At 45.7% G+C, this 11538-nt stretch overlaps 2 protein-coding genes across 3 annotated transcripts; one reads left to right on the top strand and one right to left on the bottom strand.

The window, feature by feature from the left end:
- Positions 1 to 1061: 1061 nt before the first annotated feature.
- Positions 1062 to 3271, bottom strand: LOC120028574 (secreted frizzled-related protein 2-like). The gene is made up of 3 exons (XM_038973769.1): positions 2283 to 3271; positions 2098 to 2178; positions 1062 to 1978 (listed from the first exon to the last, which is right to left on the bottom strand). Exons 1-3 carry the CDS (start codon positions 2803 to 2805, stop codon positions 1626 to 1628), a joined length of 957 nt encoding a protein of 318 aa, XP_038829697.1. The 5' UTR covers positions 2806 to 3271; the 3' UTR covers positions 1062 to 1625.
- LOC120028576 (ragulator complex protein LAMTOR1-like) lies at positions 3270 to 10185 on the top strand. 2 transcript variants are annotated; one of them, XM_038973771.1, is made up of 5 exons: positions 3270 to 3498; positions 4576 to 4721; positions 4814 to 4891; positions 4992 to 5177; positions 8600 to 8712. In XM_038973771.1, exons 1-4 carry the CDS (start codon positions 3457 to 3459, stop codon positions 5152 to 5154), a joined length of 429 nt encoding a protein of 142 aa, XP_038829699.1. In that variant the 5' UTR covers positions 3270 to 3456; the 3' UTR covers positions 5155 to 5177; positions 8600 to 8712. The 2 variants fall into 2 exon arrangements, with proteins under 2 accessions (XP_038829699.1, XP_038829698.1); XM_038973770.1 differs by having other exon boundaries at positions 3274 to 3498; positions 4992 to 5115; positions 8600 to 10185.
- The last annotated feature ends 1353 nt before the right edge of the window (positions 10186 to 11538 follow it).

Raw genomic sequence — 11538 nt, 5'->3', positions numbered from 1 at the left:
CACACAGACAGCTAGGTACACACACAGACAGCTAGGTACACACACAGACACAATGAGAGTGGTACACACACAGACACAATGAGAGTGGTACACACACAGACACAATGAGAGTGGTACACACACAGACACAATGAGAGTGGTACACACAGACACAATGAGAGTGGTACACACACATACACAATGAGAGTGGTACACACACAGACAGCTAGGTACAGACACAATGAGAGTGGTACACAGATATACATCTAGGTACACACACAAACACCTGAACACACACCAGGAGATGGGTGACTGCCAGAGCAACAAAAAAAATACATACAAAAAAATAATTATTCCTGAATTCATGTAAAATCCTCCTATTTCAGGTCTCTACACACACAACCACTACAGTCCATCTATTTTGGATATAAACCACACACACAGATGCTCCTCTGGCCAACTGCAAACTGCAGTTACTAAAGCTTTACACTGAGTGACAGGAGATTTCCCGCACCTCACTGACAACCGACGCTACATTGTACTTCAACTCACCCTCCCATAACACAAGCCTCTTGTAAAAAGAATACTCTCTCCCACATTACCGCTGTACAGTAAAAACAACTCACCTGCCTGTAGATGTTTGGCAGAGACAGGAGAAATGCTGAATGGTTATCGTGTGTGGTTGTAGTCATAGCTCCGCAGGTGAGGGCAAGGGGGTTCAGGTAAGGGAGCTGGGTAACTGAATTATTCACTGACCACCTGGGGCATGTCTGTTTTATTCACAGTACCCCCCCCCCCCCATTGTTTCTCACAATGAGTTTATTATTGACTCATTCTGAGGTCATAGTAAACATACAGCAATACATCAAATTATGGTGTTATGGTGGATCTACTGACTCAACACACAAGAGATGAAGGGGGGTGGAGAATGGGAGAGAGACAGACAAACAGAGACAGGCAGGCAGACATGGGTGGATCAGGTGTACAGTCACAGGTGTGGAGTGAGTCTAGAGTCAGGTTTCTCCCTTGCCACAAACAGAAGGATCCAGAAAACACACACAGAAAAGTGACAGCAGTATTTATGGTTCAATATAACGTTTATTAGACACTGTTACACAGCAGTCTCTGATGTTACTATCAGACAATAATACTCTGCTTTGAATGGAACTAATGATGCTCTGTGCCTCACTGGTAATTGTGTCATCTGACTCGGCTTACACAAATCATAAATCATGTCCTCACATTTGATTAAAAAAAACATGGATTTTTTATATTCAGAATGTAATACAACACTGTACATAATTTACATTTTTCTAAATGTCTCACATGTGACAGGTGTCCAGAACATGGATCCAAACACACAGACACTGGACCTCTGGTGGTCTCTCTACTGCCTAGCCCCTTCCCCACAGGTCTTCATAGATCTGAATGGACTGGATAGATAGTTGACAGCAATATGATGAAGGCATCACTTCTCCAGAGCTAGGTGACATGAATATGAAAGGGATATGGAAGAGATATGAAAGGGATATGGAAGAGATATTGTCTAGGCCTAGAGGCTGAAATGTAACAGGGCTGTGGTGTCCTCTCATACGCATACAATTCGCCAATTTGGAAAGTCTCTCTATGTTTGTATGATGACATTATCAGCAGGGTTGTTTGAGCAGTCTCCTGATGAACTTCTTGAGTTCTTTGTCGCTCCTCCTCCACCTCACCAGCCTAGTGAGGACCAGCCTGCCCTCCTGTGTGTCAGCAAGGCCCAGGTACCACACCCCTGCCAGGGACTCCTTCCCCTCCCCCACATCTGCCTCCTCCAGGGCAGGACAGGTGCAGGTACCCCCCTCCTGCAACCAAAGGGCACTGTAGGCCATGGCCCCCCCGACGCCCTCGGCCTTCTCTGCGCCTCCACCCTCCCACCTCAGGATGCGACTCCGGGCCAGAGGGACTAACCTGCGGTCACCCTGCACTACAGAAACACTCCCAATACGCAGTTTAAAGGCTGAGAGAGGAAACACAGAAATACAGGTCTGTAAACACTTTTTAAAACATGTAAACACGTTATTGACCTCTATAAACCTTTGTGTAAAGTGTAACCAATGCCATACACATATCACTCACCATATGGACTCTTGCAGAAGGTGTTCTGGCTGTCTATCTCTCCCTCAGCAGCCAGACTGCATGCATCACAGATCACTGTTCCTGAGGACACCAAGAGACATGCCACCGAGAAGGGTGAGCGTGTGTGTGAAAGAGAGTGGACATTTTTTGCAGAGGATCACCTCCCAATGATGATAGGCACAAACCCTTTGATGCCTCCTCGTGTCCCTCTTCCTTCCGTGCACGCTCTGTGTCTCGGGTCGTGGTGGGAATGCAGAGATGGGTCTCGCGCGGGAACCGGGTGCAGTTGAACATGTTGGGCCACGGGAACCCGAACGCGCTCATCACCGGAAGACAACCGTCCCTCACAGCCTCGCACAGCCCACGGCAGGGGCGCACGGCCCCCTCCGGTAAGCACACCGGGGCGAAGAGCGAGCACAAGAACTTCTTGGTATCCCGGTGGCAGAGTTTGGAGACCAACGGTAGCCACGCGGCCGACTGCTGCTGGGCTTCTTTCAACGAGTCGTGCCCCAGCAGGTTGGGAAGCCGCATCTCCCGGTAACCGACGCCGTGGCACAGAGAAAGTGTGCTGGGGATGGGCTTACACACCGAGCGAACCGTGGAGGTACTAAGACTTTCGGACGCAAACTGAACGGAGCTGTCTTTGGTCAAAACCGAGGCGAGACAAATAGACACCAACACGCAAAGTGATATTATCAGCTGAGCCATACTGACAACAGGCGTAGGATAAAAACAAAGCAGTGGTTGTTTAGCTGTCCTGGAAGAGAAGTACACAGCCTAGTAGCTAGTAGTCTGATGTGTAATGAGGGCGCCTGGCGTCACCCAGTCATGCAAACTCGTCAAACGGGTTCTTTCATCAAATGCAATGGTTATTGAGGGCTGTAAAGTGGCTCTGTAGACCCGGGGGGGGCGTCTGAAAGATGACTTTTACCTTTTATCTTGCGATAGCAGTCTCCTCAGAACCTGCACACAACGAGCATGTGTTAGCAATGTATTTTTGCCATCTCTTCGTTCTGTATTTCCCTTTCGCCCCGTCTGTTGTATGCAGGTTCCATATCTCAAATAAAACAATAACAAGTCACCCTTCCCGAGTCTTAAAACGTTAAATACCCCATGTCACGTGATTGGGGAGTCTGTGTTCCCGTGCTGGCTTCACAGTGGCCGGATGTCATTATGTTTGTTGCCCAGTCCTTGGCTGCTCAAAAACTGATGTCATGTGATAGGCTTCGTTTGTAGTAGTCGCTGACAGAAGCGGTAAGAGAGAAAGTGGACCGAGACTGTTACTCTTATTATATAGTTTCCCGGGTGGAGTAGTTGGAAATTGCGTTCGCGTACCTGGCAGACCGTCCAGCGGACGCCATGGGTTGCTGTTATAGCAGCGAAAACGAGAACACCGAGCAGGTAACTAACTATAGGCTAGTTGGTTATCTAGGTTGCAAAATACTCTTTGACAATCAAAGTAACGTTAACGTTACTTTCTTTGGGGTCATCAGGACATTGCGAGAGTTTGTTGTATCGAATTCCACTAGCCAAAAGTGAAAAGATGGTGCATCATTGCACGTTAAAAGGAAACAATTTCTAAGTTAGCCAACTACGACCCAACAGATAGCTTAGCTAGTCAGACCTTTAAGATAACTGTTAACGTTAGCTGTGCACGAAAGATTGGGCCAAGGGAATGTAGTAACCTGATTAGCAAGTTGGCCAACACACCTAACAACATTAGCTAGTTAAGTGAAGTTTCAAAATAGTGACAACCTTTGCTGACAAATATAGGCAGTATCTAGTTTGCTAACTAACTTAACCAGTTAATCTGTACGTCAGTAGCTAGCTACTTGCAGGGCAGAAAAAAAACGTAGTTTAAATTCTCACCTGTCATGATGATGATGATGATCATCATCAATCAGGTCCGGTAAAACGTGACCACTTCTGTTAATTGGGCCTCAACGGTTCACATTCGGTAACGCCGTTGAACTTGCCAGCAAGTTAACTTCTCCCAGATGCATGTCATATGATCTCAGATTTACAGTTGTGACATAGGCCAAAATGGAATTTGGTGAAGGGGAAACATTTTTTATTTTAATTTTCACTTTTGGAAAATGTGAGGTGGGGGATAACGTATTACCATTTATCAGATGACTGTTGTACACATATAGCCTGCCACTGCTTCGCTAACCCTGTTATAACACAGGATAAGACTGTTGAAATATACACACCAGTATCATATCAGGCTTAGGTAACACTTTTGTTTGGGTTCATTCTTGTCTGCCTGTCACAGCAGCAGATCCCTATTGACTTAGTGATCAGGGATGAGTAGTCATAGTATAGGGTTTTGTAGGGTGCCTTCTTGTTTTATACTTTAGGTCAGAGGTCATATCATGCTCATTTTAACAATAAGCAAGGTCAATCTGGGTACCTTAACAGCCAGTGATGGAGGATGTTGTGATAGTTTGTGAGTGTGACGCGTATGTTGTGCCTCAGGACCCTGACGTGTATAAGCCGCTGATCCCCCACCCGAACCCCGACAGCAAGCCCCTCAACAGTACAGAATGGAGCTCCGCCAGTGTACCCTCAGCACGCACAGACGAACAGGCCCTACTCACATCCATCCTCACCAAGACAGCCCTGTAAGACACACAAACGTTCTTTCTCCTCCCTCATCGTGGATTTATTCATTTGGGATTTAATTCTGCTGACTACCTGCGTCTCTGTTTCTTAGGAACATCATTGATGTCTCGGCTGCAGACTCTCAAGGCATGGAGCAGCATGAGTACATGGACAAAGCTCGGCAATACAGGTTGGTGTGTGGAGGTAGTTGCTTAATGTGTCTGTGTTTTGGAGTGGGTTTTGACCGGCCATGTGTTTCAGTACTAACCTGTCTTTATTGTGTGTTTCAGTACAAAACTGGCATTGTTGAGTAACAGTCTGTCTCAGAAGAAGCCCCTCCCTCTCCCTTCACTCACCAGCCAGCCGCACCAAGTGCTCGCTAGTGATCTGGTGCCATACTCCGATGTACAACAGGTGAACACACGCACACATGCTCGCACACCAGGGGTGTAACGGTTCACCAAACACACGTTTTGGTACGTATTGCGGTTTTGAAGTCACTGTTCGGTTTCGGTAAAGCAGGAAAATGAAATGCCAACAGTTACTCTAGTTAATTTTTGTTTCTATAAGAAAATGTTGGTATTCCTGATTCCATGTGATCATGAGTTGTTTAATGCCTGATGAGCATAATCAGGAATAACAACACTTTGTATTTTCTGAAATGAAAACACCTGATTAGACAACAACACTAAAATAAAGTGCAATATTTGTGTGAAATCAATATATAAACATGGCTTAGACATTGTATAGACCTTTGCTATAATGTTTTCTTACGAAGAGAAAAAGATGCACACGTGTGCGACTCCCATAAACAGGACGTTTCTGTAGCACGGTACTTAATTTCCCGCTCCGGGGTAAGGTGATGGGCTGTCACTGTTAAGTAGCTCTCTGTAGCCCTGGAGGTCCATCCGTAGTAAGGACAACACAGGGTGCCTCTGATGAGCCATCAAAACGGCAGAGCATCAATACAGGACAGATCGAATTCTACTACACCGGCTCTGACACTCGTTGGCTGTGGCAGGGCTTGCAAACTATCACAGAATACAAAGGGAAACCCAGCCACGAGCTTCCCAGTGATGCGACCCTACCAGACGAGCTGCATACCTTCTATGCTCGCTTCGAGGCAAGCAACACTGATCCATGCATGCGAGCACCAGCTGTTCCAGACGACTGTGGGATCTTGCTCTCTGTAGCTGACGTGAGCAAGACCTTTAAACAGGTTAACATTTACAAGGCCGCGGGGCCAGACGGATTACCAGAACGCGTGCACTGACCAGCTGGCAAGTGATTTCACTGACATTTTCAACCTCTCCCTGACCCAGTCTGTAATACCTACATGTTTCAAGCAGACACCTTAGTCCCTGTGCCCAAGAACACCAAGGTAACCTGTCTAAATGACTACCGCCCCGTAGTACTCACGTCTGTAGCCACGAAGTGTTTTGAAATGCTGGTCATGAGTCACATCAACACCATCATCACAGAAACTATGGACCCACTCCAATTCACATACCGCCCCAATAGATCCACAGATAACCCTATCTCTATTGCACTCCACACTGCCCTCTACCACCTGGATAAGAGGAACACCTATGTGAGAATGCTGTTCATTGACTACAGCTCAGCTTTCAACACCATTGTGTCCTCCAAGCTCATCACTAAGCTCAGGACCCTGGGACTAAACACCTACCTTTCTGACGGGCCGCCCCCCGGGTGATGAGGATAGGCTGACCCTCACCACGGGGGCTCCTCAGGGTTGTGTGCGTAGAACCCTCCTGTACTGACTGTTCACCCATGACTGCGTGGAAGTGCATGACTCCAACACTATCATTAAGTTTGCTAATGACAGCCTATAGGGAGGAGGTCAGAGACATGGCAGTGTTGTGCCAGGACGATAACCTCTCCCTCAGCGTCAGAAACACTAAGGAGCTGATTGTGGACTACAGGAAACGGAGGGCTGAGTACGCTCCCATTCACATTGACGGGCTGTAGTGGAGCAGGTCGAGTGCTTCAAGTTCTTCAGTATCCACGTCACTAAGGCATTAACATGGTCCACACACACACCAACAGTTGTGAAGAAGGCACAACAATGCCTATTCCCTCTTAGGAGACTGAAAAGATTTGACATGGGCCCTCAGATCCTCAAAGTTCTACAGCTGCACCATTGAGAGAATCTTGACTGGCTGCATTACCGCATCCGACCAGAAGGCGCTACAAATGGTAGTGCGTACGGCCCAGTACATCACTGGGGCCAAGTTCCCTACCATCCAGGACCTCTATACTAGGCGGTCAGAGGAAGGCCTGAAAAATTGTCAAAGATCCCAGCCGTCCAAGTCATAGACTTCACTCTGTTACCGCACAGCAAGCTGTACCGGAGCACCAGGTCTGGGACCAAAAGGCTCCTGAACAGCTTCTACCCCCAAGCCATAAGACTATTTAACAGTTAATGAAATGGCTGCTGAACAGTTAATGAAATGGCTGCTGAACAGTTAATGAAATGGCTGCTCGGAGTATTTGCATTGACCCTTTCTTGTACTGGCTGACCGACTCTATGCAGACTCATTGGGCTCTACTGACACTGAATCTCCAACACACACACACACACACACTACGTACTCTCTCATGCACAAAACACACATGCATGCATATTGACACCACTCACACTCTTCACATATGCTGCTGCTACTCTTATCTATCCCGATTGCCTAGTCACTTTAACCCCTAACTGTACATATAACCTCAACTACCTCGTACCCCTGCACATCGACTCGGGACTGGTACTCCTTGTATATAGCCTTGTTATTGGTGTTACTATTTTCTATTTTTATTAGCAAATTTGACTACATTTTAACTGCATTGTTAAGATAGGGCTCGTAAGTAAGCATTTCACGGTAAAGTCTACACATTTTGTATTCGGCGCATGTGACATAACATTTGATTTGCCAATTCATTGACAACTTCGGCTTTCGCCTTGCTGATGTAGAGCGGTTACTACCTGTTTGCTGAAATGGGTGCATGAGGGCGAAGTTAGCTAACGTGGCTTGAGCACTTTCACCAGGTGCTGAAACCCCTTATTCCTGTCAACCACTGAGAATGGGCGCATATCCACGGCTATAAACATACCTATCGCTCTTGTAATTTCTTTGGCTCGGTCAGAATCCGCTGCGAAGGGCTGCTTGAATGCTGAGGGGAGATGATGCATTTATTTTTGGTTTTTTTGCGTCGCGGTCTTGCTCCAGTGGTAAGAATACTGGGGTGATGTCGGTGTAAACGTGTCAACATGTTCGAGGCGTTGGCAGCTGCAGAGGCTATTCTCGTTGAGGAGTGGAGACATACTCTCTGTGTCTATCACCGTTTGTAATCTACTGGGAAAACAAAATGTTCCCAAACTGAATATTTAAACGATGATGGAGAATCCTCCTGGTTTATCCACCCAACCACTCGCCATCGTACAGAACTAGTTCCTGGCTGTGCCTCACAAAATAACATTTTGAAATGAGCCGATCAAGATTTGAATTTTGATTTACAAGGTGCGCATAGGCTCTAGTTGTTGTAACAGAATAGCCTGAAAACATTCATTAGGCATCCAACGCAGCGTTGGCCTAGTTTATATTCCAAGTGTTTTATTATTATGTTATGTTTTCATTCGGGTTCACAGTGTGGACCAAACTGAGGTCCCTGAACGGTTCGGTATGAATACGTGTATTGTTACACCCCTAACACACACACACACACAGTGTCATTCTCAGACATGCATCAGGTCATTTTTCTATAACAGTCCTATGATTTCCCTATCCATAAACCTGTTAGTGTATGGCAGTTCTGGAGCTAAAAAAACAACCATCACATTATGTAGCTGATTGACCCATGTTAACCTGTTTTGTTCTGATTTGATTTACAGGTGTCCAAGATAGCTGCCTATGCTTACAGTGCAATCTCTCAGATCAAGGTGGACGCTAAAGAAGAACTAGTGGTTCAATTTGCCATCCCCTGATCTGCCCTCCATAATACCCCCTGTCCTGTCTCCCATGCCCGACCCTGCATCCATGTGTCTCAGTCCTTGTGCTACCCAGCTATGTGACTAGCAACCTGCTGCTACAGCTGAGGATTATGACAACCAGATCTCCCCTGCTGAGAGGGTTAACCGACCTCCCCGCTTGACCTACCTCCCCCCCCCTTGACCTTTCAAAGCCATCATTCATCCTTCCTTCACGAGGGATGTCAAGGAATTTTAAAACTCATCGCAGTATAACGATAATGACTGTCTTTTGTTTTTGTTATTTTAAAGTTTTGAAGAGTGACTGAGTCTAATGACTAAACGGTTAGCTAGCTGCGTGGCATGGCTAGACTGTTCTGACTCTGCGTTTTCAGGAGTAGCTAGCCTCTTCTGATATGCAGCTACGGTAATGTACTAACTATGCTGTTGTTCTGACACTGTGTGAACCCGTCACCCAGAACACACATCCCACCCCTCATGTCATCAATACAAATATCTAGAAAGAGCCATCGCTATAGTTTTCCATATCTTTGTTGGAATCCTTAGATTGACCTGATGTAGTAAGACAGAACTGGGTTGGGTAGGTTTAAAAACAACAGGGACTTAGATTCTATAGTTGAACGAATGGTCAAATCCGACATGACCCGAATGAGTCTTACTTTGAGATCTGCTCATGCTGGTAGAGTGCAGGGGCGAATGGGGGGTGGGGGGACAGGTGTGGGAATCCACATAGTTTTCTCTGCCTCTGATTTCTAGCAGAAACATGCTTCCTCTTAGCACTTCAATCATTTAGCTGGCAGTCCTTGGATTCATATCTTTTAGATTTCACAGAAACAATAGATGGGGGTGGGGGTCTAGGTGGATGGGTAGTGTTCAGGGGCTTGTAATGTAAATTAATCAGTTAAGTGTTTATGCCTTCTATGTACAGATTTGTGACTCCGTCAGAAGCAAGAAATGGATTCTATGCACCTCCCCTTTTTGTAGAGCGTCTGTTGGTCAGGATTGGCTAAAGCTCCAATGGGGCGGTTTTAGGAGCCAATCAAAACTAAGGATACAGAAACCCAGTTTTTATGACAAGAACCCCTATTAACATCCAAGTTTGTTTGATTTTTAAACAAAACAACAGATTGTAATGAGTTACTTAAATTAACCTAGAAAAGAACATCTATCATGGCAGTTTGGGATAAACAACCATAACCTTGGTATCCTCAATTAAAACGATCAGAGGTGTTAGTGATTTATTCGTGTGTGCGTGCTTCTGGGGTCATTAAATGGATGGTCTGGAAGGCTGTGTCCACAAGACCTTTAATTTGGACTTTTTGCAGTGTGCTGAGAACGTTACGTTTGTTTTCGTTATTTCAATGTGTAATATTACTGGGATTACATTGTTAATTTCTTAGGCTAGTACCAAAATGTTTAAGATATTCTGTTACATCCCCCCCCCCCCCTCCCATTTAATTATGTAATGCATTAAAGACGTTCAACAATGACTGGTGTTCTGTAGGACTGTAGATAAATAAATAGTTGTGTGGGGTAACATTGCAACAAACCTAGTGAACACAGAATCACATCTCATTTAGTGTGCGTAGCGTAACTAATGGATATCATTTAAAAACACTTTCTCAGAAGATATTATTTACCATGATAGGGATTCTCCGGTATATCTCATACCTACTGATTCACATGTGGTAAAGTGTAAATGATCAGATCCAGATTTCAACACAAAGTAACACAACTATACTGAACAAATATAAACGCAACATGTAAAGTGTTGGTTCCATGTTTCATGAGCTGAAATAAATAAAAAATCCCAGAAATGTTCTATATGCACAAAAAGCTTTCTCTCAAATTTTGTGCATAAATTAGTGTACATCCCTGTTAGTGAGCATTTCTCCTTTGTCAAGATAATCCATCCACTTGACAGGTGTGGCATATCAATAAGATGATTAAACAGCATGATCATTACACAGGTGCACCTTGTTCTGGGGACAATAAAAGGCCACTAAAATGTGCAGATTTGTCACACGACACAGATGTTTTGAGGGAGCGTGCAATTGGCATGCTGCAGGAGCGTCCACTAGGGCAATTGCCAGATAATTGATTGTTCACTTCTCTACCATAAGCCGCATTGTTGTTTTAGAGAATTTGGCAGTACGTCCAACCCGCCTCACAACCGCATACCACATGTAACCATGCCAGCCCAGGACCTCCACATCTGGCTACTTCACCTGTGGGATCGTATGAGACCAGCCACTCAGAGAGCTGTTGAAAATGTGGGTTTGCACAAACTGTCAAAAATCATCTCAGGGAAGTTAATCTGCGTGCTCGTCGCCCTCACCAGGGTCGGGACCTGACTGCAGTTCGGCGTCGTAACGGACTTTAGTGGGCAAATGGTCATTTTCGATGGCCACTGGCATGCTGGAGAAGTGTGCTCTTCACGGATGAATCCTGGCTTCAACTGTACCGGGCAGATGGCAGACAGCGTGTATAGCATTGTGTGGATGAGCGGTTTGCTGATGTCAACGTTGTGAACAGAGTGCCCCATGGTGGCGGTGTGGTTATGGTATATGCAGGTATAAGCTACGTACAATGAACACAATAGCATTTTATTGATTGTGATTTGAATGCAGAGATACAGTGACGAGATCCTGAGGCACATTGCCGTGCCATTCATCCTCCACCATCACCTCATGTTTCAGCATGATAATCCACGGTTCCATGTCACAAGGATCTTTACACAACTCCTGCAAACTGAAAATGTCCCAGTTCTTCCATGGCCTGCATACTCACCAGACATGTCACTCATTGAGCATGTTTGGGATGCTCTGGATCAACATGTACGA

Source organism: Salvelinus namaycush, chromosome 34, assembly GCF_016432855.1.
Source record: "Salvelinus namaycush isolate Seneca chromosome 34, SaNama_1.0, whole genome shotgun sequence".
In the NCBI taxonomy this organism is placed as follows: Eukaryota; Metazoa; Chordata; class Actinopteri; order Salmoniformes; family Salmonidae; genus Salvelinus; species Salvelinus namaycush.
Note: the sequence above shows the minus strand (reverse complement) of the source record. Positions and strands in the feature narration are given on the sequence as shown.

Bases quoted from the DNA above. Each gene is read 5' to 3' on its own strand.
- LOC120028574 (XM_038973769.1), bottom strand. From the start codon at position 2,805: ATGGCTCAGCTGATAATATCACTTTGCGTGTTGGTGTCTATTTGTCTC. The intron at 2,179-2,282 runs GTTTGTGCCTAT...TGGTGTCCTCAG, and splicing joins ACACGAGGAGGCATCAAAGG to GAACAGTGATCTGTGATGCA. The intron at 1,979-2,097 runs GTGAGTGATATG...TTCCTCTCTCAG, and splicing joins CTTCTGCAAGAGTCCATATG to CCTTTAAACTGCGTATTGGG.
- LOC120028576 (XM_038973770.1), top strand. From the start codon at position 3,457: ATGGGTTGCTGTTATAGCAGCGAAAACGAGAACACCGAGCAG. The intron at 3,499-4,575 runs GTAACTAACTAT...GTTGTGCCTCAG, and splicing joins AAAACGAGAACACCGAGCAG to GACCCTGACGTGTATAAGCC. The intron at 4,722-4,813 runs GTAAGACACACA...TCTGTTTCTTAG, and splicing joins ATCCTCACCAAGACAGCCCT to GAACATCATTGATGTCTCGG.